The 27,772-nt window shown below is 39.3% G+C and overlaps 1 protein-coding gene and 1 long non-coding RNA gene across 3 annotated transcripts; both read right to left on the reverse strand.

Annotated features, from left to right (window-relative positions):
- Positions 1–27,558, reverse strand: LOC109432365 (uncharacterized). 2 transcript variants are annotated; one of them, XM_029852507.2, is made up of 9 exons: positions 27,309–27,558; positions 26,696–26,930; positions 14,016–14,105; positions 6,957–7,104; positions 6,482–6,775; positions 3,954–6,026; positions 3,678–3,892; positions 1,461–1,592; positions 1–1,387 (listed from the first exon to the last, which is right to left on the reverse strand). In XM_029852507.2, the coding sequence occupies exons 1-9, from the start codon at positions 27,395–27,397 to the stop codon at positions 1,226–1,228; spliced, it is 3,438 nt and encodes a 1,145-aa protein (XP_029708367.1). In that variant the 5' UTR covers positions 27,398–27,558; the 3' UTR covers positions 1–1,225. The 2 variants fall into 2 exon arrangements, with proteins under 2 accessions (XP_029708367.1, XP_062701432.1); XM_062845448.1 differs by lacking the exon at positions 14,016–14,105.
- Positions 16,175–26,689, reverse strand: LOC134285183 (uncharacterized). Its single transcript, XR_009996194.1, has 2 exons — positions 16,645–26,689; positions 16,175–16,596 (listed from the first exon to the last, which is right to left on the reverse strand). It is a non-coding gene; the product is annotated as an uncharacterized LOC134285183 (long non-coding RNA).
- Positions 27,559–27,772: the final 214 nt, after the last annotated feature.

Below are 27,772 nucleotides of genomic sequence, written 5' to 3' on the forward strand. Positions count from 1 at the left end.
ATATATACACATTTAATAAATTAGGTAAACATTATCTGGTGATCTACACAATTTTGTAACAGTAGTTTTACATTACGCATTAGTTGCTTTTCTGATTCCAGGAGTCTGTACGCCCAGCGCCATATATAGTGGCTGACAATATGCTTTTATATTCACAGTAGCAGGTAACACCACATTTATAAATCAAAAAACATAGAACCCATGAACTGCATAAGTAGGTAGAACAAAAATATGATACACCTTGCTGTTCGAACCAAAGCGGAACCTACTGTTTCGGGAAGGGTAGGATGACTTCAGGCGGAAGGACGAAATTTGTAATGTGCGTAACATGGTTTCGAGATTAACGGTACGGGAAGATTTAAACAAACTGTTTTACAACATTCCAACATTGAACAACTGACGCCTAGCTAATTTGAAGAAATCAGCATTTAGGAACAACACAAAGCCATTTTAGGTAGAGACACACAAAACTGTTGAACAAAACATTTTAAACTTGATATTAAAAGGTGCTGATTCCCATAAAATGCATTCTAAACTGTTTTAACTGCACTTCTCGTTTTGATTCATTGTAACTAGTCGTAAGGTGGGTCATTATGAATGATTTTAGATGAATATTACACGAACATGCTTGCGTTTATGACCCGTCAATTCGTGTAGCGTTTGAATGGTATTAGGCTTATTTGGCGTAATGGCTGTTTGGTCATGAATAAGAATGTACAATGTACATGTTTTCTGTGGGTTGGTTATTTTTTGTATCATCTTCCATTTAGAATTATACCAAATGAACAATATGCCAAACGACAACTGCGCCGAAATCCGAAAAAAGACAATCAATCGCTCCCAAATTAAGAAAATCTAATTGAAACACCGTAATAAATACTAAAAAGTAGTAATCTAGCTTGTTTCGACCAAGTTTGAATAAAATAATGACCCACCCTACAACCTAACTTCCAATAAGTATTTTGCGTCTTGGCCTGCTAGCCTACCCCTAAGGTTATTTGGTGTTGATGAGTGTACCTCGAACAAGTCTATCAATAATAAAAAACTACATCATAATATCATCATCATCCGTGCATCTGTGCAAACGTGTGTGTTGCTATCCCTTTTGCGTTTCACAAATGAATATCGTTTGATTTCGTTCTAAATAACTTTGATCACGCTGTTTTTTTTCGACAGGAATATCCTTTCAACGAAAACGTACATCCATACACGTACCTAATAGGCTTTAATCCAGTATAGCAGTGTACGGTAAGCTGCTGTGCTTCGGCTTGGTCTTATTGATAAACACCTTGATACAACCGTTAAAATCTGCACTTACCAGAACGTATCCGCCGCAGCCCTTCTTGCGTTGTTCTACCAGCGGATCCGCTGGATGAGTAATTGAGATCTAGTGGAAGAAACAAATCGCACCATTGTATCATTATTGAAACCGACAAAAACTGTGGAAAATTGTAACTTACATTGTCTGCATTGATTTCGTCATCCGGTTCGGGTTTGATAATTGCTTCCGGATGTGGCGCAAAGATTGCGCAGGTAACTGTCGCGTTGTGTGCTTTGATGCCTTCCCAGAAGTCACTTCGATCTCGACGAACCTGTAAGACGATATGGTAGATGTAATGGTGCTGGAAAATGTATCCATTTGGCCCCTCTAAAGAACTGCTGGAGTACAGTCATAGCAGCCATCAGCAACGCGGGTACATAGAACGGGGTCGACGAAACGATTGGTTTGACGAGGAGTGCAGAGCGGTTCTGGAGGAGAAGGACGCAACGCGAGCGGTAATGCTGCAGCATGGAACCCGGCAGAATGTGGAGTGATACAGACAGAAACGGAAGCAGCAGACCCGTTTCTTCCGGGAGGAAAAGCGCCACCTGGAAGAAATGGAGTGCAAAGAAATGGAACTGCTGTGCCGTTCACAAGAAACACGTAAGTTCTACCAGAAGATCAACGCAAACCGCAAAAGCAAGCCGAAATCTGCAGGGATTAGGACGGGAGCCACCTGACGGACAAACGTGAGGCGAAAGCAGCACTTCGACGAGCACCTGAATGGCGAAGAGTGTGTAGGCACGGGGGATCAAGGCAGCGAAGGAAATGACTATGTTGGTGCAGCAGAGGACAGGAACGAACTAACTCCCACGCTGAAGTAAGTTAAGGATGCCATCCACCAGCTCAAAAACAAAAAAGGGGCTGATAAGGACGGTATCGCAGCAGAACTCATCAAGGTGGGCCCGGAAAAGTTGGCCACCTGTCTGCACCGGTTAGTAGCCAAGATCTGGGAAACCGAACAACTACCAGAGGAGTGGAAGGAAGGGATAATCTGTCCCATCCACAAGAAAGGCTTGTTAATGTGTGAGAACTTTCGAGCGATCACTATTTTGAATGCCGCCTACAAAGTGCTATCCCAGATCATCCGTTGTCTTTCATCTAAAGTAAATGAGTTCGTGGGGAGTTATCAAGCCGGTTTCATCGACAGCCGGTCAACAACAGACCAGATCTTCACCGTACGGCAAATCCTCTAGAAATGCCGTGAATACCAGGTCCCAATGCACCACCTGTTCATCGACTTCAAGGCGACATACGGCAGTATCGATCGCGCAGAGCTATAGAAAATCATGGACCAGAACAGCTTTCCCGGGAAGCTTAGCAGACTGATAAGAGCAACGATGGACGGTGTGCAGAGCAGCGTAAGGATTTCGGGTGACCTATCCAGCTCATTCGAATTTCGACGGGGCTACGACAAAGATGGTGGACTTTCCTGCCTACTATTCAACATTGCCCTGGAAGGTGTTATGCGACGAGCCGGACTCATCAGTCGGGATACGATCTTCACGAAATCCTGCCAATTTGTCTGTTTTGCGGATGATATGGATATTATTGCTAGAACATTTGGAACGTTGGCAGAACTGTACAACCGCCTGAAACGTGAAGCAGCTAAGGTCGGACTGGTGGTGAATGCGGCTAAGACAAAGTACATGCTGGTAGGTGGGACTGAGCGAGACACGTCAAGCCTACGCAGCGATGTTACGATAGACGGGGATATTTTCGAGGTGGTAGAAGAATTCGTCTATCTCAACAACAAAGTCCTTCCCGGACAAACTTCGGGTCGGTCCGGTGAGGGCAAATCAAAGTCCTTCAAGAACAACCTCGGGTTGGTCCGGTGAAGGCAGAACAAAGTCCTTCACGGACAACCCAGAACAAAGTCCTTCACGGCCACCTCAAGATGCAGAAGGAGCAAAAGAAGTCCCTCACGGACAACCTTCGGGTTGGTCCGATGAGGGCAAATCAAAGTCCTTCAAGGACAACCTTCGGGTTGGTCCGGTGAGTGCAAAACAAAGTCCTTCACGGACAATCTTCGGGTTGGTCCGGTGAGGGCAAAACGAAGTCCTTTAGAAGTCAGGGTGCACTTCTGTTAAATGATTCGGTTATTTTATATACATAAAGCTTATTCATTTAAATATAAAGAAAAGGAGATGTGGTAGTTTAGTATCATTCAAGAAGACTAAGAAGGAAGCACGGAAGCACAATTGATTACACGACCAGCTGTCGAGAAGTCAACTGGCAGCCACAGATTGAAACGAGACACACAATTTGACCGAAAAGAAAACTTGTACAGAATTTGAAATAAAATCGTTGCCTAAATAGTCATACATATCAATCTCAATGTTAAACCCCAACTTACCGAACTCAGTTTAGCATAATCGTGATGCGTTTTCCAAATGTAGATCATCTGATTCTCCGATCCCGATATGATATATTTGCCATCGTGCGAGAAAGAAGCCTTGATCTGCGAGGATACATTCAAGTAGCCCTTGTACTTGCAACTCAGGTTCAAATCCCTCAGGTCGTACAAGCGAATCCGGCTGTCATTCGAAGTAACCAGAATTTTGTCTTCACCTAAAATAGCAAGTGTGCTTAAATTAAAAACCATTAGGCAACAAGCTTTTGTGGATCTTACCAGGCATGGGTTCGATTCCGCTGATTTTCCTCCCAATTGCATTCTTTCCCCTCGTAGAGCGAACGTGAATCTGCGTATGATACTTCAACTGATCGGTGTTGTAGAACAAACACCGCCCGTCGTACGATCCAACCACGGCGAATTTCCCATTCTGGCAGAAATTGGCAGCCGTGATCAGTTTGGTTTGTCCGTCCACTTCGTTCCAGAGTGCAACCTTTTTGTCCGGGATGTTCCACAGTCGTAATTTACCGTCCAGACTTCCGCTGAGGAAATACCGATCATCCCGTGGGTGGAAGGCGATGGCCGTCACGAAATCGATGTGCTGGAAGCAACAGAGGCACTCCTTGCGGGAAATGTGCCAAAGACGGACAGTTTTATCCATCGAACTAGACAGGATGAAGTAGTTCTTGGACCAGGACACGTCCAGCAGGTCCGAAGTATGGCCGGAATAAGTGCAAAACGATTTGGGCATGAAAGGACCGGGAGATTTCTCAGCTGCCATGGCCAGAGCGATCGCTTCCTCCGCCGAGTGGTGAGAGACTAGGGATTCTTGTGACGGCGTTGGAGAAGACTTCTGATCAGCTGCGTTGTATTTTGTGCGCATGTCTTGGAAGAATGGGAAGGCATCCTTCAGCACCCAGATCCGTAGAACACGGTCTTGACCGGCCGTGGCCAAGAGTCGCCCGCACGAACTGAACTTCATACACCACACGGCGCCAGTGTGCTCCCCCGAGAGGTCCTGGACATGCTGAAGCTTGGCAAAATCGTACGGCCCCTTGTTGGTGCTAGAGGCTTTGATTTTGATATTCTGCTCAGGATTCATGACGTCTTCAATATCTGCTACGTCTTCTTTGTGCCTTGCGTGAGATACCTCGGAAGCTATGGACTTGGCCTTGTCCACCGTTTTCTTCGCTGTCGATCGGAAGAACCGCTTTATTTTGGCCGTTTTCTTCTTAAGCCGTCCACCTTCCTCTTCGATTTCAAGGTCTTCTTCATAGCCTGGCGGTGCTTCCGAGCCCGGAGGAGGTCCCACAGATTCTTCATCCGATTCCGGAATATGGCTAGTTAGTCGCATTATGTGCAAGGACAGTGGATTGATGCACTGCGGAAGCTTTTCTTCCACCGCAGACAATGGAAAGTTTTCTCCGGTATCCAGATTCTTCACCGGAATCTGTTCTAGGATTTCCATGTCCGTCAACTGTTTACCGGAGTCGGTTCGGGTTTTGACGTAGATATTCAGCTGTTTGAACATATCTTCATCCCCGGCAGATTTTCTCCGTTCCTTCAGATGTATGTGCTTAGCTAAGGATGAGCTGTACCTAGTTCCACTTCCCAGACTATTGGTACCCGTCCCGGACAAACTAGCCCTAGTGGAAGCCGTCTTCCCCATAATCTCCTGCCTTATTCTTTCGACACGTTCAATTTCCTCCCGCGAAGGACCTTCCGCTTTGTTAAAAGCACCATCCGTTGGTTTAACGACGTATTGTCCCTTAGTAGCCTTATAAATATTCAATCCCTGCGAAGGATCTATCGAACTTACTCGAGCAGGGGCCGAATTGCTCTTAACACTATTCGATGGACTAGGTTTAGAATAGACAGATGCAGAACTGTTTCCCAAAGAGTTCGATATTCGACTCATCGACCCGGTCAACAGTTTCCGCGGTTCACTGGATTCACCAGTAGTGGCACTTACCCCGGGACTTCCGCCATTGGTAACGGCCACGGCAGCAGCGTCTTTGAAAGAACTTTCAATTTCCCGTGTAATGGATTCCAGCGCTCTGGTCGCCGGACTAGGAAGAGCAACACCTCCGATGGCCCCCGCCGTCGATGAAGATTCCGAACTGTTGCAATCCTGGTTTTGCGCTGCCGGTGGCAGCTTGACTGTTAACTCCGTGGACGAACTATCGGCCGGAGGCAACTTCAAGCCCTCGTTCATGTTGAACTGCTCGGAAGAGCTGCTCGATAATTTTCGGGTTTTCTTTTTCCGTCGCGGAGGGGCCACCGGCCCGGAACATGTTAAACTGTCCGTCGTTTTGGAGTGGGCAAGTTTGGTGCTGGCAATGACATCCGGCTCTGGGAACGGTAGGGTTTGTAAAAATTGATCGAATGTAATAAATCGACATTTGCATTGGCGTGGTTATACACTCCCTCTGGAAATCATAAGGTAGCACATCTAAAGAATGTATTGGAATAATTAAAGCCGAAACCCGAAATAAACATGTTCTAACTTTTCAGGTTGCATTTCTCATTTCTATAAGAACCCGTAAAGGACTATCCGAAAAGCATTTTTAGCGACACTACACAACTTGGCACATGTTTTTATTGGTTTAAATTGGTAATGGAATGACTAGAAAAAAAAAATCATGAAAGTTTTGTAAATATCCTTGAAGATATTCTTATTCCGACTATCTAAAAATGCATTAATTTGTGGAGTTCTTTTCAAAAAATTTAAGAAATTATGGGAACATTTTTTATGGAACATCTGAAGCAATTTCCAGAAGAATTCCTGAAGAAGTGACACTACTCACCTTGTAAAGGAACATTCATGCTTATTCGATATTCGCCATCATTTCCACTGGGAGATGCGTTGTCTAGTCGCTGGATTCGTAAATCGTCACTGGTTTCATATCTACCCGCTGTGCTTATATTCTCAGCACTAGCACCTTCGCCTCCAACTCCGCCACCACCACCAACGCTAGAAGGAATAGACGAGCTACCACTAAGCTGTGTTTCGCGCGAAGAAGACGAAGGCACCGCTATCAACGATTGCGGGGCGGAAGATGTTGAGCCCAGATACATCGAATCCTTGCCAACGCTCATTGCTGAAAGTGGGATATCGGCCATTGATTAGGATTTAGTAGTTGTCGAGAATATGATGAGCTGTTCTCGCTAATCCCACCACTCAGGCATTGTTTTGAATCATTTCATGAATGTAATGCAATACATATGTAAATGGTGACCTAGTTTCAGCGAGAATCGCCCATCACATCACATTGCTCTTACCGCTTGCGTCCACGCTGGCACTGCCGGCAAGGATGCGCCCAACGCGACCCAACGATGTCATGCTCTGTATGCTCAGCGCATCGCCTTCAATCACTCGGAACGGGTGGGAGGTGCGTGACGACGTATACACTCCTTCCACTGAACTGTTCTGTAATTTCGCACAAAAAGGTGAAAGTCACATCAATTCCGCTCAATCGCAGGCATCACGCTGCGTTACTGCTTCAAGGCACCTAAACAGATAAAAACTACAAAACTATAACAAACTAGACTAGACTATTAGGTCTCTACTCCAAACTGAGCGTGTGAACCCGAAACCCGAACAGGGGAAGAGAACATGATTGTAGCAAACCGATGCGATGTTCCTATATTTGTTGAGTTTACACGATTTGAAGCTATTGCCAATGTAGAACCTATAGCTTCCGGAATCGATGTTAGGTTTTTGGTGTGAAGCTGAATGCCTCGTTTGAAACTATCTAACGTTGCATGAACTAGGTAATCTAACCAGTTTCGTCGGAAAACCATGATCTTTCAATGACTGGTTTCTCTTCGCTGAACCGCACGCCGATTAGATGGAAATCAAGCGATCGGGTGGATGATGTGAGGTCGACGTCCTTCCTAACGTTAAACGGATTAAAGCAGGGTGATACGTCTTTGACTAATGGGGCATTCATTAAGTACGTCACGGTGATAAGGGGGCGAAAGTGTGACAAGCAATGTATTAAAAATAGGAAAAAAAACCGTACGAATTGCCAAATTTAGCGTGACGTACTACATGGATGCCCCCTGAGTTCAATATTGCTAGCGTATAAAGAAGCAGAACCATCCCTATCGTCATGCGACCGCATATCCTCTTAGGGGCTGTTCATAAACCACGTAGACCAAAATTTGGCAATCTCAGACGCACCCCCCCTCCCCCCTCGTAGACTTTTGTCCATACAAAAATTTTGAAATTTGTATGGAGCGTAGACTTTGGCCAGACCCCCCCTCCCCCCATAAAGTCTACGTGGTTTATGAACGGCCCCTTAGGTTTTGCGGACGATATCGATATAGGGCACTGCACGCGGCAGATAGATACAAGGATACAGATGGATACATTATTGGTAAATCATGTTTATTTATGACTTGCTGGTGGGATTCCTTCATAAATTCCTTCTGAGATTCTCCCAGGAATTCTTCGTATGATCGATCGTAGATCGATTGAGAGATTTGTTATCAGTTCAGTGGTCAAATAACGAATGAATAGATTTTTTATGCAATTCGGTATCATAATTTCTATGTTATGCTATTCATTTAAATATTATTATGACCTACTCTTCCGTATCGGTTCATTATGCTAAATACTAAAACATACAGCGAGCCATTTCAACGAGTGCTGTTTTTTTTTTCGTTCTACAATGCCATTTTGCTGTATATTGCGGGGCAATTCCTTTACTGCGATAAAAACTATCAAGAAGATGTTCGGATTTGTACTCTCCTCCTGAATCCGAGCGAATGATGGCCGGGGTTATCCCAAATCGTGTTTCCACCATTTGAACGAATTCCTGGATCTTCTCAGGTACTTCATCCTTCTCGATACGAATCCCGGTTGCTAGAACCTCCCGCATGGCATGAGCTTCTATATGGCATCCGGGTCCCGAAGTCCAAGTTTCTTATGCCACATATGAATGCAATTTTTCAGGTGTTTCGTTTCTGCTTTCAGTGATTTGTTCCTTAGGAAATTCAAACGGTACAAACCTTCGCTTTTGTCTGCAATAGCAACGACTTCGCCAATCTTCATAATCTTGCAGGTGTTTCGGGTGAACAGGTCATCCGCAGCCTTTTCATTAAATCTTCTCACTGAACTGATACCAATAATGAGCATCCATACTTGGCACGTGCAAAACATCGGTAAGCTTCACTTTCATAATGATTACGAACGTCATTTAGATCAGGCCCACGACACGGCCCATACACATGCATTGGAATTATGGTACCTAGACATGATGTCCTGGGCGCTGGTAAATAGCGCCCACTGTCAAATGCGAATACATCAAACTATTTGTTTTAAGAGACGAACCAGCTCAGTGCTGAAAGTTTCGAAAATAAAAAGAAAAAAAAAACTTTTTGTTTAACGTTTAATTTGGTTTGTTGATCAATTTTTGGAATCATTTTTTTTATCTCTAGGGTAAAAGGGTATAATGCGCCCCACCGGGGCAAAACGCCCCTCTTCATTTTCTAGCTATTCAAGCGCTTTTCGCATGTGTGATCGATTAGAAATCTCAATTATTGAAGAATTATTGCCATCAAACTGGTCCGTTAGTGGATTGGTACGGAAAAGCAATAAAAATATCAAAAAGTCGGAAATCGAGGCTTTTGGCGTAATATTTTACCTCTTGTGAGCTGACTTCATTGTAAACGAAGCTAGTTTTGTTCGCTTGTGTTACTTTGCAACTTTTATGCAGTTAAACACTTGTTGAAAGACCCTCCTAGGATAATCATGTGGTGGAATTATCCTCTGGGACAGTTTTATCACGGGGCTGGACGTTTTTCTTTTGATGGGGCGTATTGCCCCGTTTGTTTTGAAAAAGTAAATTTTGGAACGTTTTCGAAAAACGTTTCAAAGCTTCCATAGCCACCTCTACAAAGGCAAAGTTCGCATGCAGCACTTCACTAACTTTAGTAACAACGATTTGCAGTGAACAATAGATGGAATAAGGCGCCAGTTTCAGATATATTGCCATTTCTGCTTAGGGGGGGCATATTATACCTGTTTACCCTAATGGTCACAAAACACTTTAAACTCGCATTGATATTAAGGACAGACTTGTTAGAATCCCGATGATGACTGACGAAGTTCATTCTTCGGAAGAAATTCTTGATTCTCCTGCCGACGCTGACCCTATAGGCAATCATTCATTTTGTGTTCAGGCTTGTTGCAGGAATGGCACAAGATCTGCTGCTTTCTTCCAGCTTCAATTTTCAAAACGATTTCTCCGACGTTGTGCATACTGGAACGATTCAAGGATTCGTCTATCAGCTTCGCTTTCACAAGTTCCATCGTAAGCTCGTTGTTGGACCGCGTCTCCCATGCCATCGTCAAAGTGGCGTATGAGTCAGGCAGCTACCATCAGTTACGGATCCAGGCGGGAGAAAAGCGATTCCATACCTTGACGTTCCATGATTTCTCCATTTGGCAAATTCGTTTAAGGATAGTGACCTTCCACGATAACGACGCATTTTGATGACGTTGCTTCAGAGCTTCCCAAGATTCCTTAGCGGTCTTGCAGTTCATGATGGTTGAGTGTTGACAGTCTTCAACGAAGGTTGTCCTTGTCCGGTCGTCCCCGGATTTTCAATCGGCGGTTATCGACACGAGCGCTTGTTTCGAAGTATACTTCCAAAACGACTATTTCTGCCTTGAATCTCCAGCTTTCGTAGTTGGCGTTGTTAAGGCGCTTCAAAACGATCTTGTTCGCTTCCATCTTGAAATGAGCTGACCCAAAGTTTCGACTGGTTCGCTTCAGTGATTCTCCACACGGAGAGACGAAACTACCCAAAAGTGAGTTCTTTCCACCCAACTTCGGGGTTGCGTGCGTCAAGCCAATTTTGAGTTGATGGAATCGATGTTTTTGTTGGGTTGTTCCCGCTTGCTTCCATGTGAAAAAAATACCTAATTTTAAGTTTTTTCCACTCAACTGAAATTTTGACTAGGTTGTATTCACTCAAATTTGAGTACTGTGCTAGAAACTCAATTTTGGCTTGACGCACGGAACTGCAAAAGTTGGGCTGTTTCTCTCTTCACTCTCTGACAACAACAGAAAGAGCGCATGAAAAGGGAGATGAAAAAGAACTCAAAATTGAGTTTAAAAGTACCTAATTTTGAGTTTTTCAGTTTCTCCGTGCATAAGACATTTCAGCTGATCCAAAGGCCCATAACCCCTTGAATGGGAAAGTTGTCGTCATGGTTGTCGTAGATCGATTGAGAGAATAGGCTCCTAAAGGCCTATCTTAATTTTTGCATAAATCGGTCAAGCATTGGTTAATATGACATATTTACTCATCTTTCATGTATTCCTATCAGGTAAAGCCCATAAAATAACTTTTTGAAAAATTTAATAATTTTAAAAATTCTCCTTGTTTAGCACTCAATTTTGAATAAAGTTTGTTTAGCGTGTATGTCAAACAGGAACATTTCTGGAGCTCGATTTGAAAAGGTCGTATGTGCTTTTGTCGATTAAAAATTCGAACAGCTGGATTCGCTTATTATATCAAAAACCGTTGAAATTGGACAAAGTTGATACATACAGCAGAATCATCACAAAACAGGCTTTCCGTTCCATCATTAAAAGTCTCCAAAATATCTTCCATATTGCTACAATAACTTAAATAAACTGATCGAATTTTATATCGAAAAATGTACATACGACCTATTCAAATCGAGCTCCAGATTTGTTGTCAAAAGTAAGCCAATGTGACTTCTTTTGCAACCCGTCGGTCCACTTTCGTTACGTCAAGGTTGACCTCGAATGTCAAACAATAACTGTTTACCATTATTTTATTTTAGAGTTTATTAACTATTCTGTCATTGTTTAAGTTCGGAAAAAAATCTATTGAGATCAGAATAGCATGCTTCTTCGTGTTATACTACAAAATCGGGAAAATATTTTTCATTTTAGGAGCCTATTATTACCAGTTCAGTAGTCAAATAACGAATGGATAGAATTATTAGCTCCTCCTGTATTTATATTACTCTAATCTAATAATGGTCTACAGTTTCTTCAGAGATTCCTAACGAAATACCAATTGGGATACCTACAAAAAGTGTTTCTGGAATTCATCCAGGAACTCCTACCAGGATTCCTTCAGAGATTTCTTCTGGGGTATCCTAAGGAATACCTTCTTGGATTCCCCCAGGGCCAGCAGTTCTCGGACTCCTCCAGGTGTTTTTTTTCGGAATTCACCTAGGCACTTTTTCCAGGTTTCCTTAAGATATTGCTTCCAGGATTTCTCTAGGAATTTCTTCCGTTTTTTTCACGAACTCTTTCTTAAATTACTTCAGGAGTTCTTACCGAGTAATATTAATAGTAAATTAATTACATTTCGTTCAACATCTTGCAATCTAGTATCCGTTCTCGAGACAGACAGATCTCTCAACCGCATAACAGTTTCTACCGGGCTTACATATCGAACAACACTGCCCAATCGACCGTTTGTCAGCGCTGGCGCTTGTAGTCGCCAACCTCGCTTCAGTGTAGCCAGTTTCGTTAAGCCCCAAACGTACTAATTATGTACGCAGCAAATTCCGGAGTACCTTCAGATTTTTCCAGTTTCATTTGAAATGTCTGCAGAAGTTTTTTTTCTGGGATTCCCAGAAGAAATAGCTTAAGAAATGTAATCCCATAGGAAGCTATTGGAGGAAACCCATAGCGACTGCATGGACATACTGTAACAGTTGAAAAAAATAGTTTAAGAAATTGTTGGAGGAATTAGTCAAGGAACTCCCAAACGAATTTAAACAGGAACTCATGGAACAATTTTGAGAAAACTCTAGAAGGAAATCTGTTGTAAAATGCTGAAAGTTTTCACCTAGGTTCATTGGTTGAAATAATTCCCAAATGAACTTGCGGAAGACTATCAAAAGACTTCCAGTAGCATCTCCAGAAATTCTAAAAGCAACTCTCGGAAGAATTCCGGAAGGCATATCTGAAGGTATCTCGAAAGAATCTTCTGGAAAACTTTCAGGAGGAACTTCTGAACTCTGGGGAGATTCTAGAAGAAGCTTCTGGTGTAATCACAGCAAAAAATCATGGAGGAATCCTCGAATGAACTAAGTGAGGGACTTGTGAAGGAACTGCTGGAGGAATTTCAAGAAGAGCTCCTGGAGGAATTTTAGAAGGAGAAATCTTCAAATGAAGAAATCCTAGGAGGAATTACAGAAGGTACTCTTTGAAGCATCTCAGAAGAAGCATAGAAGAAACTCGAATGCAGGAACCCCAGAAAGAACTCCTTGACAAACCCCCGAAGGAGAAATTTTCAGAAAAGATTCAGATTCCAAATGAAACTCCTTGATGAATCCCAAAGGATATTCCTGGAGAGCCCCTCGATGCAACTGCTTCAAATATCAATCTAACTGCTTCAAAAATTAATCTAAGAAGGTAGTCCCGAAGGAATTCCACTTAACTACGCCAATAAGGATTATTATCAACTGCTGAAGTCAGAAATAAATAGTTTTCGTTGAACAAAAAAAAATTCCAAAACCTAAATATGATTCAACTTTGTTCTCATTCTCTGCTCGGGAGGAAACACGCATAAATTAGCATAAAGCAGAGCGCAAGGTAAAAGCAGCAACCAGCAAGTTCTGCAATGAGCGCCTAGGTATATCAACACGCGCGAGCGGCAGAACAAACGCAATTTCATGCTTGCTGCATTTCACTTTACACACGGCTTGGCTTTTGGGTATGTTGAAAACCGGTACGGTTTCCATTGTCATCGCTGCCAAATACCTGCTGCCCATACAACGTATAGTGGTTTCTGCTTTTAGTGGTGTTGCGTGTACGTACACGTTGCATTTCACGAACACTACCTGAGTTACTGGTTGAAAATAGTAAACAAAAATCAGCTGTTCCCGGCAAAATCAAATGGGCATATTTTCAACCAGTAGATTTGCATTAGTGTTCGTGACGCCGCGCTGCGAAACCACTATACCTGATGGGGGTTTTGTATGTGCTGGCTGGCTTTGGAAAAGGCTTCATATTGCTAGCATACAGTTCTAAAACTCAAATTTCTTCACTTTTGCAGTGGTGCACACATTTTTTCGGCAGATTGCAGTATATGCAGGCAAATGCAAAATTTAGGTGTTCAGTTTCGTCAGACGAAGGTAAATTAGGCAAGGTAAAGGTTGGAGTGGAGATCAATATCTAATGTCCATGATTGCATAAATGTCGTAATTATCACAACCCATGTGTTTAAAGTAAACGTTTCATCTGTGATAAATGTTTAAATTTGATAATTACGTCACTTAACCGATCATGCACAACGCAATTTGCAATCGTTAGTACTAATTTTCTTTCCATATCATACCTGTGAATCAGGTGTTAGTGTATTGCCTGGATTCTCGTCTTCGTCATTTTGCATGCACTGACGCAGTTCACGAAATCGTTGCCTACCGTACTATAAGGAAAAGAAGTATGTTTTTGCGATAAGAAAAGCGAACCAATTTAGCATTTCACATGCTTTGTCTTACACTAACAAACTTATGGAATTCTTACTAAAAATAATAATAATAATAATAAAACTCCGAATCGAGTTAATGGAACGCATGGATAACTATTTGATTTTTATTTTAAAACATTTTCTGGCCTGAAAATCCAATAAAATCACCATAAATTACCATTGAATAATGATGAATTCGACTGTTGAACAACTTAATAAAAACACCATAAATTAAATGGTAGTTAACTTGAATTTGCTCCCGAAAATTTTGGTTTTTCATGGTTAAGACACTTAACAACCCCCGTTTTCTATGGTACAAGTGGCATTTACAATACATGCTATGGTGGAAAACCATAGGGTCTGTTGTTACTTTATTGTTTTAAACAAATGAATTAATGATAACTATAACTCATTTTAGCGTGTAGCAATATATTCTGTTGTATTTCTATGATCTTTTTTATCAGGCGGGGAGGTAGTCAGTTTAAAATCGATGGTTACGAGGGATAATGGCAAGATAGCCTCTGCTGACTACACAAAGCCCATGGGATAGGAAAACTACATTTCAAAAGGGCGTAACTGCATTTGAAAGTAATACCTTCTTTCAAAGCTGTAGGTCGTACTGCCTCCCTTACACTCAAACCACCGTGGTTGTCGGAAAGAGGAGAGTTTTTCCCATCTGGTACTTGTTGTGAAATGCATGGAAAGCATAATACATGATCCACAGCTTTAAAAGAAGGTGATGACGCGAAGAGCAGTTACGCCCTTTTTAAATTTTGGTGTCGATTTAAGAAGTGGGATGAGGGAGTTGGTTTGGTAGAGAATTCACGATATCAAAGCTATTCAACTGCGAAACATGTTCTAGGATTGAATGCCAAATTCGAGTACACAGGGTCAAATAGGGTACTGGTTCCCTTATTAAGCATGTGGCTCCCATTTTCATCCTACGAAAAACAAAGGATTGAAGCGTTGTTTGTTTTGTTTCTTATTTTTGTATTTTTTGTTAGGAGTGAGCACGTATGAAAACAAAAAGAACGGAATCAATCGGTGCCGTAATCGCTTGTTTTAGAATAGGATGAATATGGGAGCGTGAGATTACTGATGGAACACATACCCTATTTGACAAGGAAAGAACTCAAGACACAACATCACTGTGCCACTAATGAAAATTCGATCGAATCAAACTAGATGTGTGAGGATGAGCATTGGTTTCTTTTTGGAGAAATATTTAACCCCGTGTACTAACAGATTAAGTGCCACGGAATCAACATTGCACAATTATTAAATCCAGAGCCGTATTTACGAAAACAATAATATTTGTACCTAAATCTTCAGTTTTAGATACATAATGTCTGTGGAAAAGTTTCTTCTTATTTTTTAACATTTTTCCAGAGTGGTCCCTTTAGTTCGGTTGTTCCAAATCTACTTTTTAATTATTCTACATACACTGCCATATGTAGTGTCTACCTAATGATTGTGTGCATAGGATATCTACCTACATAAAATACTATTCATTACAGTACCTAAATGTCTAGGTATGTTTCATTATGTCTACCTAAGGTAGTATAAACACGGGTGGTCATTGGACCACAGAGGAGAGACTGCACAAGCCTCGGACTTGTCAACATCTTAAATATTCTTCTTCTGTAGGATATAAAAGTGGCGACGAGGATCAAGGAACGTGTAATTTCTTTTGAGTTATTCCGAAATTATTTCCTTTTGGTTTTCAGGATGTTGTAATAACAAATTGTTATTTTTGTGGAGAACGGAATTGTTCTGGTAGAATTGCCATTATGTTGTGAACAGAATGTTCTTTTTGGCCGATGGTGCATTGACAAAATTGTCTTTTTGTTTTGGTAATAACGAAATGTTTTTTTTTTTGTGGTGAACGAAATTGTTCTTTTGTGGCGGAATTGTCATATGTTATGTTTTGGTGAATGGATTTGTGTTATTTGTACTTTTTGGCAAAGTTGCTGATATTGGGATAGCAAAATCGTTTTTTGTTTTTTTGTTTTGTTAGCGAGCAGCTATGGTCTTTGAAAGTCAGTTTATTTGTGCTATCATTATTTTGGTGATGAATGTTATTTTTTGAAGTTTTCTAAAGGGGAAAGGACTGTAGTGTCTACCTAATGATTGTGTGCATAGGATATCTACCTACATAAAATACTATTCATTACAGTACCTAAATGTCTAGGTATGTTTCATTATGTCTACCTAAGGTAGTATAAACACGGGTGGTCATTGGACCACAGAGGAGAGACTGCACAAGCCTTGGACTTGTCAACATCTTAAATATTCTTCTTCTGTAGGATATAAAACCATACACACTTAAATTAAATCGCCGACCTCAGCAAACGGATTGCCGAGAATCCAACAGCCGAGAATCCGGTAATAATTTTTACTGAATCTCGGTAAAAGTTTTACCGAGATGTCGTCAAAACTTTGCCGAGATCTCGGTAATCCAACTTTTTACCGAGATCTCGGCAAAGTTTACCGAGACTCGGTAATGGTTTGCCGAAATCTCGGTAAAATTTTTACCGAGAATCAGTAAATATTTTACCGAGATATCAGCTGTTGGATTCTCGGTAAACCCTTTACCGAGATCAATTTCTGAATTTAAGTGTGTAGTGGGAAAAATCGACCCAAAAAACGGATCTTTTAACGCCGCTGGTTTCGGTACGTGAAGTTGACCATTTCTGACGTAAAAAATTATGAGAAATCGATTGGTGCTAAATTCATTTACCGCACGGCACGGGAAGTGGTCCATTTTGCCCTTTTTTCATACAAAAAGAGAATCAAAATGTACTTTCAAATAACTAACACGACTGTAGATCGTTGAAAATAACTGCAGGTGTAATTAGAGGTCAATAGAAATCATAAACATACATGAAAGATCCTTTTAAATGCTTATTTTGCCCCATATGCCCCAACAACTTGTGGATATTCACATTTTTTCCTAATTATGAATGGATTTGAAATGTTACTGATTTGAAGTGATTTGTTTGGCATAAACAAAAACCGCCAGATCTATTTTCACCAGAATCATCTTCGGGAGTTGTCCGATTTGCCCCATTTTGCCCTATTTTCATGAAAAAAAAAGATTTCAAATGTAGTTATGAAAAACAAATACTGCCATAACACGTTGAAATTAGCTTTAAGTGAAATTGGATGCTAACAGTTATCATGCATATACACTGAAACCTCCATTTAAGTCGGTGCATGGCTGACCGAAAATAATTTCTACCGTGCAAGCAATGACTAAACTATACAGTTTTATATTTTTTGACAAATCTTCTATGTCATGCGGAGTATTAAAAAATATAAAAGTCTTTAGTTTTGTCATTGTTTGTACAGTAAAAATTATTTCCGATCAGCCATGCACCGACTTAAATGGAGGTTTCAGTGTATATGAAACATATTTTCCCTATTTTACCCTACATTCCCCTAAAACTGCTGCATAATAACATATTTTGTATGGTTTTGTTGGATGCAAAACATGAAGTCCTGGATCATTTTTGATATGTACAAATGCGGGTTATCGATTAATACTAGGATCTTTCTCGGAATGGTATGAATAGCTATCCATCTCACCCCAATTTGCCCTGATTTTTTATGTAATGAACAAATTAATTTGCCCTGATTTTTTGTCATGTAATGAATAAATTAATTTCCCATATTAGCATTGGCACTGTTATCAAAAAGACATATATATGACTTTTTCTATAATTTCAGTTTTTGATGGGGAATTAAGGGCATAATAAGCATTTTATAAAATATGTCAAATATGCGCTAAACTGATTAAATATAGCGTGTTTTAATGCACCAAATTATATAATACTGAAGATGCCAAATTTAATTAGTTGTGTACATATTTGCCATTAATTTAGATTAAGATTAATGTTTATTATACCCTGAATTCCCCACCAAAGTCATATTCTTAACTGTCCTTTTGATTACATTGGTTTCAGTACCAAAAGTCCATCAATTCGGACATTAGCAAATGTGGGAAATCAATTCATTCATGAAGCGACAACATATCAGAGCAAATTGGGGTAAAATGGACAGCTATTTGTACCCCCCGGAGAAGATTCTAAAGCTAATCGATAATACGCATATGTATACATCAAAAATGATCCAGGACTTCATATATTGCAACCAGTGAAATTACAAAACAATACAAAAAATATTATCATCCAGCAGTTTTAGGGGAATGTAGGGTAACATAGGGAAAATATATTTAACATATGCGCATGATAACTGTTAGCTTCCAATTGCAACTAGAACTAATGTCAACTTTCCATAGCAATATATGTTTCTTATAAATACATTTTAAATCTCATTTTTCTATGATAATAGGGCAAAATGGGGCAAATTGCACAACCACTGAAGATGATTCTGATGATAACAAATCTAGCGCTTTTTGTTTATGCGAAAAAAAAACAAATTCAAATATAACAGTAACATTAAAAATCCATGCATATTTATGTAAAATTCACAATTTCCAAGTTGTTGGGGCATATGGGGCAAAATAAGCATTTAAAAGGATCTTTCATGTATGTTTTTGATTTCTATTGACCTCTAATTACACCTGCAGCTATTTTCAACGATCTACAGTCGTGTTAGTTATTTGAAAGTACATTTTGATTCTCTTTTTGTATGAAAAAAGGGCAAAATGGGGCAAAATGGACCACTTCCCGTGCCGTGCGGTGAATGAATTTAGCACCAATCGATTTCTCGTAATTGTTTACGTCAGAAATGGCCAACTTCACGTACCGGAACCAGCGGCGTTAAAAGATCCGTTTTTTGGGTCGATTTTTCCCACTGTTCAATGCAAGGTTTTCGTAGCCAACATAACTGCGGCTCAAGCGTGAGACTCAAGCTGACAATCTATCTTTTAACACAGCAGCATAGTTTCAATGCTGGGTAAGAAAACAAGAAGACCATAACAGTCCCCTGGTCATTTCACCTGCAAAATTTCATGTGAATCAATGCAGTACTTTTTGTTGTAGCAACGAAACAGTAGAACGCGTGCAATTGAGATTTGTACAGTCCCAAGTTTAACTTTCCAGCGCTGCAACTTTTGAATTTGATAAAAGAAATGGCTGAAATTTTGAACATAAGCTTCACAATCTACATTTCTTGCATAGGCAAAATTTCAAAAGAATCTATGCACTATCAATAAATTAATAGTCGAAACATATATTGGGACAGATCGTGATTTTCGCCCTCCAGACAGCAATTAGTCAGCACCCCTTATTATTCCGATTGTACTGTTGAAAGTGCTACACCAATAATCATGAAATTCTGGAGTAAGTATATTATCACAATGATTGGTCACTTAGAATACATTTGGCCGTTTTGGAATCGGTTTACTGATTCACCGAAATCCAGTTCCGAGGCAAAGTTTTGAAAATGATTTCATACTGCAGGGCTGTTACAGAAGTGTCGCTTTGAAAACCGCAAAATCCGCGCCGACGTCATCAAATCCGCACCAGTACAAACGCATACGGTTTTTATCAATCAAGTTCATATAAAGCCAACATCTTTTCATTCACATTTTGACCTTTATTGCATTCCAGATAGAAATCATTTGTATTGATAGAAATATTTTTGACCATTTTCTTTCCGTGACTTTGAATGACAACTTCTGCATCTGCATACTACTTAAAGTGCTTAAAGAATTAATGCATATCGGATATTTTTTATTAGGTGAAAAAAGCTTTGAATACAAGTTTTTTTTTGTATTTGCATGAAAAAAAGCTTGGAATAGATCAATCAGGTTTCATTGATCAAATTTGAAATCATTGCATATTGCATAAAATGTAAAATTTTAAATATCGTTACTTTTCTGAGTTATTGAAAAACAAATACAGTAATTTACTGTATAGTAAATCCACAGACAAAATGGTAAATCATTGACATCATTTCCGAAGTGATTGGAGACCGTTCAAATAATAAAGAAACAGTGTCTAAAACAAAAAGGAAAATTTGTGGCAAAACTTTAGAATTATTTGTAGCAAACATTTTGGTACTCAGGAGTAAGTCCCACAAGATTTTTGACAGAATTTTATGAATATTTACAGAAATTTATTGGGAGATCCATGAAACAAATTCTTGATAATTTTTTTACAAGATGTCTTAGCCACGCTCTTGCAACTTTTGTAAAGGTAGCTGGAATGTCCTCAGTTTGAGAAAGCTTCTATGATTTCTTCAAGAATTCTGCAAAAAAAATCTTCACACTTGCCTGCATATTCATATTCAGCTGCTCGATACTCGTTTGTCAACTGAATGAAAGGCAATGAATATTTGTAAACATCTTACAAAGTTGTAAATTGCTGAGAAAATATTAACGTTTCGATTACATTTCACGGTGCTTTACATAGATTTTTTCCCATTTGATTGTTGTGGAGTGTTTTTGGAAGGAATCATAGCTATAAACGTAGGTAAATAATTATGAAGATGTTTCTCGATCGGCTTCATATTCAATGACTACGAATTGACTGTGTGAAGAGGGAGACCTAAAATGAATTTGTTTGTTTTTAATATTCAGTGCGGAATCATTCAAATTCGTGCTGTTTTCAGTCAATGACTATAAACATTTTGCACACTGATCCAGAGATTTCTCCAAGGACTTATCCAGGAATTCCTCCAGAGATTTTATTCAAAAATTCCTCCAGAAATTCTTCATGGAATACCTGCAGAAACTCCACTTGGCCTTCCTCAACCGATCCTCAAACAATTCCTCCTGCGGTACTTCCAACAATTCCTCTTCCAGAAATACTATCTATCGGGACGGACCATAACATACTGATTATCTCAATTTTTCTCTTATAAACTAAACGTCTTCTGGAATAAAACTCTCTTCACTTTGGCAACTTCTTCCACCTATGCACTTTTTGGGGTTAAATTAGGGCCAGCATAATTGTGCTGGTCCGTCCTCAAGGCGGTCGTTGTTCTATAACAAATTGCTCAAAATTGCCTACTTTTAGGCGTTTTATGGTATAGAAGATTGATTGTAATTACTAAACCACTACAAAGTGTTAGTTTAAACTATTTAAACAATTGTAGAAATTTAGACGTATAATTTTAACTCAAGGAACACGAGGTCAGCTTGACAGCGTCTTCAAATCATAGAAGTGAATAAGAAGAAGTGAAAAAGAACAGAAAATCCCTGTTAAAATCTAATTCATGAATTCGATAATATGGAGTAATATTAATCACCCAAGTATTCAATGTTCTTTGAAATACTCGTACAAGCTGATATCGTGTTCCTTGAGTTGAAATTATACGTCTAAATTCTTACAAATCAACACTTTGTAGTGATTTAATCATCAAAAACAATCTTATACCATAAAACGCCTCACAATAGCAATTTCCGATGGAACTTCGGGCGCCTTGGGGACGAACCAGCACAATTGTGCTGGTCTCACTTTGACCACCCAGAAATCTTGTGCTTTTCAAAAAAGTACTACTTTTTCTTCGCCGTTTTGCAGAACTACTCTTTTTTCTATCGATTTTTACTTCTGCATACTTGGATTGAACAAATATTTATGAAAATACGACAGATAAAACTTTTTCAACTTCTAGGGTGATTGTTTACTATTTGTTTAACTTATAGTGGCATTTTTTATAAACAACTCCAATCAACACTGAGGCTCAGAAATATAAGTATAAGTAATTACTCGATCATAAAAACATTTTTGAGGAAAAAAACAGCTGAAAAACATGTAAAACTAATGTAGAAAAACAACACGATTGTGCTGGTTCGTCCCGAAAGGGCTATGGTACCTCCAGGAGTTCTTCTGGTGATTCCTATAGGAATTTATCCTGCTATTGTTGTTGAAATTCCACAAGTTTACAAAATAAAACGAAAATCGTGAACTTCTGTCAACAACCAAAATTTTTGAAGCACAATTTAGTGCTGATTTCGAAACCGACCTTCAAAAATTTTTAAGTAGAACAGTTTTTGAGTTTTAGCTCAATATCGAGTTTTGCAACTTTTCAAAATATGCAATTTACTAAAATTCGAATATATTGCGTTTTGCTTAACCAATTTAAAATCTTTTTCCATAAATTAAAAGCTGAATACAATACCATTCTATCATCTGAATCAGTGGCGTCGCGTAACCTCACTTTTTACCTGTGCACCAAGTATAAATTCTTGAATTTTTTGAACAAATTTGCTTGTAATAATTAGAAAATGACGAGAATAACTGCTTTCACTCATTTGTATTTCGATTTCGATCATAAATCCCTTGCAATTACAAGTTTTAGGGTCGGTGCACAGGTAAAAAGTGAGGTTACGCGACGCCACTGATCTGAATACAGGTTTTGCGTCAGATTGATGAAATTCAAGATATTGACAAGTTTTAGGGACGATCTTCTTAAATTTTAGCAAAATTCCCAAATTTTTTTGAAGAAATCTATTTTTTTCAATAAGAAAAAAACAACTTAAAATTCTTCCTCGACGTTTATTTGACATATCATATGTAGGCGAGTTACAGTAAAAATTTTAGCTCAATCGGAGCATTGATTACGGAGAATGAGATGTTTGAAGTGAGCGACTTTGCTTAAAAATAGAACAAAAATCGATTTCTAATCATCAACCTTGTATGGAAAGTCAAAAAAAATTCCGCTCTACTGTAATTTTTTTCTTTCGTGTTTTCAAACTCAGGGCATGATTCTACACCAAAAATGATCATCAGCTTACCGAGTTCAAAAATGCTGTAAACTAGTGTTCTTTACGAGATTTTTTCATTCCTCCTGCAATTCCTTTAGACCGTTCTCTATTAATTCCTGCGAAATGTCCGAAATACCTCTACCGGTTCTTCCAGGGATTTTTCTAGGTATCCAGATATTTCTTCAAAAAAATCTTTGGATTCCTCCAGATGTTCCTGATGGGGTTTCTCTATAAAATCCTGTACAATTTCTTCCAACAATTTCTCCTAGAACTTCTGCTGAAGGTTATACAATGATACATCCCATAATACCACTAATAGTTCTTCCACAGATTTTTTTTCTGAGATGCTTTCAGAAGTTCCTGCGGTAATTCCTCCGGTGATTCCTCCAGGTATGTCATCCAAAGATTCCCCCATAGATTTCTCATGGGATACCTCAAGGATTTTCAGCTGGATTCCCCAAGCAATTCCTGCTGTGGTTTTTGCAGCAATTCCTCCTAGGACTCATCCAGAAATTCTTACTGTAATACTTCGTGGAATTTTTTTAAGAATTTCTCTTGGGATTCCTTCAAAATTTCTTTGAATGATTCACCCATGAGATGGGTGTTGCAAATTAGTTTTTATAAGTGAAGGTGACTTGGTGCATCACAGAATTTTCATAGGAATCATTGACTTTTTAATTTTCAATGATTGTTTGCCTCGCGTTTTTGAAGTGATAAAAAACGGGAAATTTTGCAGTCACGCAGTAGAAAAAGTATCATCACACTCACCACGAGTGAGCATATGGGATGATACATTTTCATCCGAATTTGCGCTTTGGTAACTGAGTTTTATCACTTTGAAATTTCAAGCGAGATTTCAATGATGCTGATGACGCACTACGCGTCGTGAAGGAATTGAAGAGGTGAATCCAACTGAATGCAAGTGTTTTGTATTGTATTGTATTTAAGTCAATGTAATAAATAAATGTAGGGGTAGGCGGGGCAATATGGACACTAAGGTGGCCCACACTTATATGAAAAACAAAAATTTCGAAAAATGCCAAGTCTTACCTCCTAAATCAGATGTTTTGGACTCCCAGAAGCTACGTTCAAAATTTGAGCAAAATCAATTAAGCCTAAGGGGGCGCTCAAAACGCTTGAAGTTTGTATGGGAAAACTTGACCAAATGTATGCAGAAATTTTAAGTTTTCGAATTTTGCCGCTAGGTGGCGCTGTAAGCGTTCAATAAATAAACCCTTTGGTATTATTGTAGGTGACTATATGCCAAACAACTTTATCGAAGACCGCAAAGTGATCCAACGTCTGTGGAAAAAGTTATACCCTAGGTAAACTTTTGTTTTTCATATAAGTCTGGGCCACCCTAATGGACACCCTAAGGGTTTTGCCAACTTTACCTGGCAAAATGTCAAAAAAGTTTAGTTTTTTGATACATGTGGCCTTTTAAAGTCTATTTAGCATCTATTACATAAGAATGCTCACAAAGAAAAATGATTTATCCACTTCAAAAAATGTTATGAAAAATGTTAGTTTTTCATGACCGTCTTCAAGCATACGGGGTAGAATGGACACCTTGAGACTTTTACGAATTTCGTACATTATTTACACCTATAAAGTCATTTAATTACAAAACAACTATTATGGATGAATAATACGCCGAAGTAGTTATTTTTTTTCAATTAATTTAAATTCAGGCTGTTTTGGATAAAGCTTCGTTTTTGTCGGCATGTTCAGCTGTGCCTAGAACAACTATTATCCACTGCTGTCGTTTTTTGACCAATTTGTTTCACTCTATGTCTACTATAGTGAACATTTAACCGACAATATACTGAAATCGAAGAATTTGGTTGGTTTGTGATTTAGGTTATATTTTTCCCTTGCCCCTTCTTTCAAAAAAGTGAGTGTCCATTTTGCCCCGGCAGCAGAAGATATTTCCAAACTTGATTTTTGATATAATAAAGAAGAAAATATAAACATGTTAAGCATGTAGATACAGCAAAACTACTTGCATGTGTTCTAGAGATATCAGGTTTTAATCGAAATAATTATAATCGAAATGAAAATTATAATTTCCATGCACAAAAAACGGAGGACGCAACTTTTTCGTGTAAAATCAAGTATAATTTTAATTTCGAATATTTCTTTCCTGAAACTACGTTTTAAACAAATGGACTATATTCTCCATTCATTAAAAGTTCAAAAAAGTTCGCATATTTCAAAATATTGAGGGTGTTCATTCTGCCCCGCCTACCCCTATAATGTTTTAGGCGTCTAATGATGATCGAAGAATAGTAGGTCAAAACGCGTCACGCTAAATAAGGGGCGGTCCATTTATTACGTAAGGAAATTTTCACGATTTTCCGACACCGCCACTCTCTTATAAGATTTGTTTGTATGAAACCCTAAATATTTTTATATGACTCGTAAGATTTTGCAAACCTCCTCTCCCCCATAAACTTTTACGTAATTAATGGACAATCCATAAGCTGTTTCCGTTATTTGCCACTGATAATTGCCATTAAACCCACATAATAAACTTCTTTAAGGAACTGCAGCTGAAGGAATCCCAATAGAAATCTCTAGAGGAATCCCTAGAAGAAATGTTGAAGGTAGCATAGTTGGAATTTCTAGAAAAATCCTAGTAGGTATTACTAGAGAAATCTCTTCAGGGAAGATGTTTCTTGAATGAGTACCAAGAGATATGCCTAGATAAAACCCTGGAAGAATATGGAGAAGAAATATTCATGGAAATTCATGGAAGAGTCCCTAAGGGAATCTCGCAGGATAAATTTTTTGAAGATTCCCAGATACCAGGAGAAATCCCGAGAAAAATCCCTGGAATAGTTCATGGAGGTGTATCAGTTAGAATTGCTAGAGGAGTCCTAGCAAGATTAGCTGGAAGAACCACAGAAGGAGGAGTCCCAGCTGGAATTCCTGGAGGTAGGCCAAAACGAGTTCTTGGAAGAATTTCTCAGAAAATACGTGGCTAAAATTTCTGAAAAAATTACTGCAGGAATCGCCGGAGAAACTTCCTGAATAATCCCAGGAAGATCGGTCGAACATATAACCAAGAATCCAGGAAAAAGTTCCTTGAGGAATCCCGGAGGAATGCCGGAAGGAGTTCCCAAACGAATCCGGGAAGCACTTCCTGGAGGAACCTCGAGAAAGGTTTTTGAAGAAATCCTGGAAGAAGTATCCACAGGAATCCCGGAATAAGGAGGAATCTCAAAAGTAAGTCCCAAAAAAACCCGAAACTCCCAGGAACTGCGGAAGAATCCCGGAAGAATTTCTTGGAGTGACATCGGATAAACATCTTGGAGCTTTCCAATCCTTCCATTTTTTAGATGAATTTTCAAATTCTTCCACAGGCCCAACAGTATCAATACTTTTGATGAAAATCATTCAATTGTACATATGGTTGGTTTATGTAATTAAATATAGCGTTTTGAATCAATTAATAAATTGTTTTTCGCATGATTATACATTAATTAAATTATTATTATTTATTAAAGAGGTTTAAACAAAATGTCATTCGCCTCCGAATTAATTAAATTATTTTCGCTATTAAAAAATGCAGTTGTGACGACGAGTGTTAGGTTTTTAGATTTTGAATATCTTTAAGTAAAATCTTCAAATTATTATCTTTGAACGGTTGAATAATATTGAAATTATGTTGAAACATTTTAATCATTTTATATAAAGGGTTTAAAACAAAAATAAAAGATCAATTGCGTTCCACCAACAAAATTCAGACGGATAAATTGATAAAGGTTCGCAGTTCAAATGAAACCATACAAAATCATGCATTTCTACAACAACCAAAACAATCGCGAGCTTCTATCGAACTAATCTCACTCAATCGGATTCAACTTACCACTTTCGTCGGTTCGACAAACTTGTGTTCCTCCCGGCCGTGGTGCTGTGGTTGCGCATTAGCAACCGTTGTTCCGCCGCCGGGCGAATGCAGAATCACTTGCGATCTTTGGCCCGTTTGCGGCTGCGGCTCTGGGAGAATCAATCCGGCGGCTTCCGTACCAATCGCCTTCGCTGCTGCCGGGTCGGGATATTGAAATTCCGCGACGGCGGCATTTGTTTTCGGCGAACGTTTCCTGCAGAGCACAAAAACATACGGAGATTTGAATCAGACAGAGTAGGCGAATCTGCGAATCACGCAACCTTCGCGGTTATCTGGTGAATGGTGAACTTTGATCGCTGAATTTCAATGACCTTATTGCTCTCTAATCTAATGATTCAAGCAGGCTGGTGCCTACTATACATATTATAACATAGGCATAAACAAATGTTGTGATAAAAAATAGCACAGCCTGTACACACGACGCATCCTATTTTTGTCAAATATTAATCAAAATCTAAACTCAATCTGGTCATGATATCATAATCTAAAAATTGATTTTACGATCGCAATCGGATTGCACCTGAGTTTTTTGTTTGAGATTTTTTTTTTTCGTTCGTCGTCGATTACTCACTTGCCACCACCGCTGCCACTGGGAGTGTTTGAATGATGGTCATCTTCAGCGTCGAAAAATTCGTCCGAACTCTCACTGGCACTGGCCATATTCGCACGGCTTTGCAATGTTCTTTCTCTTCTCTTGGTGGACGGCCAAAAACTTACATGATATTTTCGGGGAATTAACAAAAAATTAACATTATTTCCACTAATGCACAATCCGCGACGAACGATAAGAAAATTTTAGGTCCGCAATAAATTTTGTCATCAAAAATTTCCAGAACTGTCAGGTACTGACAGCATTTGAAAAGGCAAACAAAGAGTGCTCGCAGGGTTGCTTGCGTCTCAGAGAGCCTACACGGAAATATTTTCTGATGCCAAAAGCGAGGGAGCGACACTTGAAACTTATGTCACAGACAAACAGACGTAACACTTGCGAAATTCCCATCGACCACGCTTTTAACGATCATTTTAAATTTTCAT

This window comes from Aedes albopictus, chromosome 1, assembly GCF_035046485.1.
Source record: "Aedes albopictus strain Foshan chromosome 1, AalbF5, whole genome shotgun sequence".
Lineage (NCBI taxonomy): Eukaryota > Metazoa > Arthropoda > Insecta > Diptera > Culicidae > Aedes > Aedes albopictus.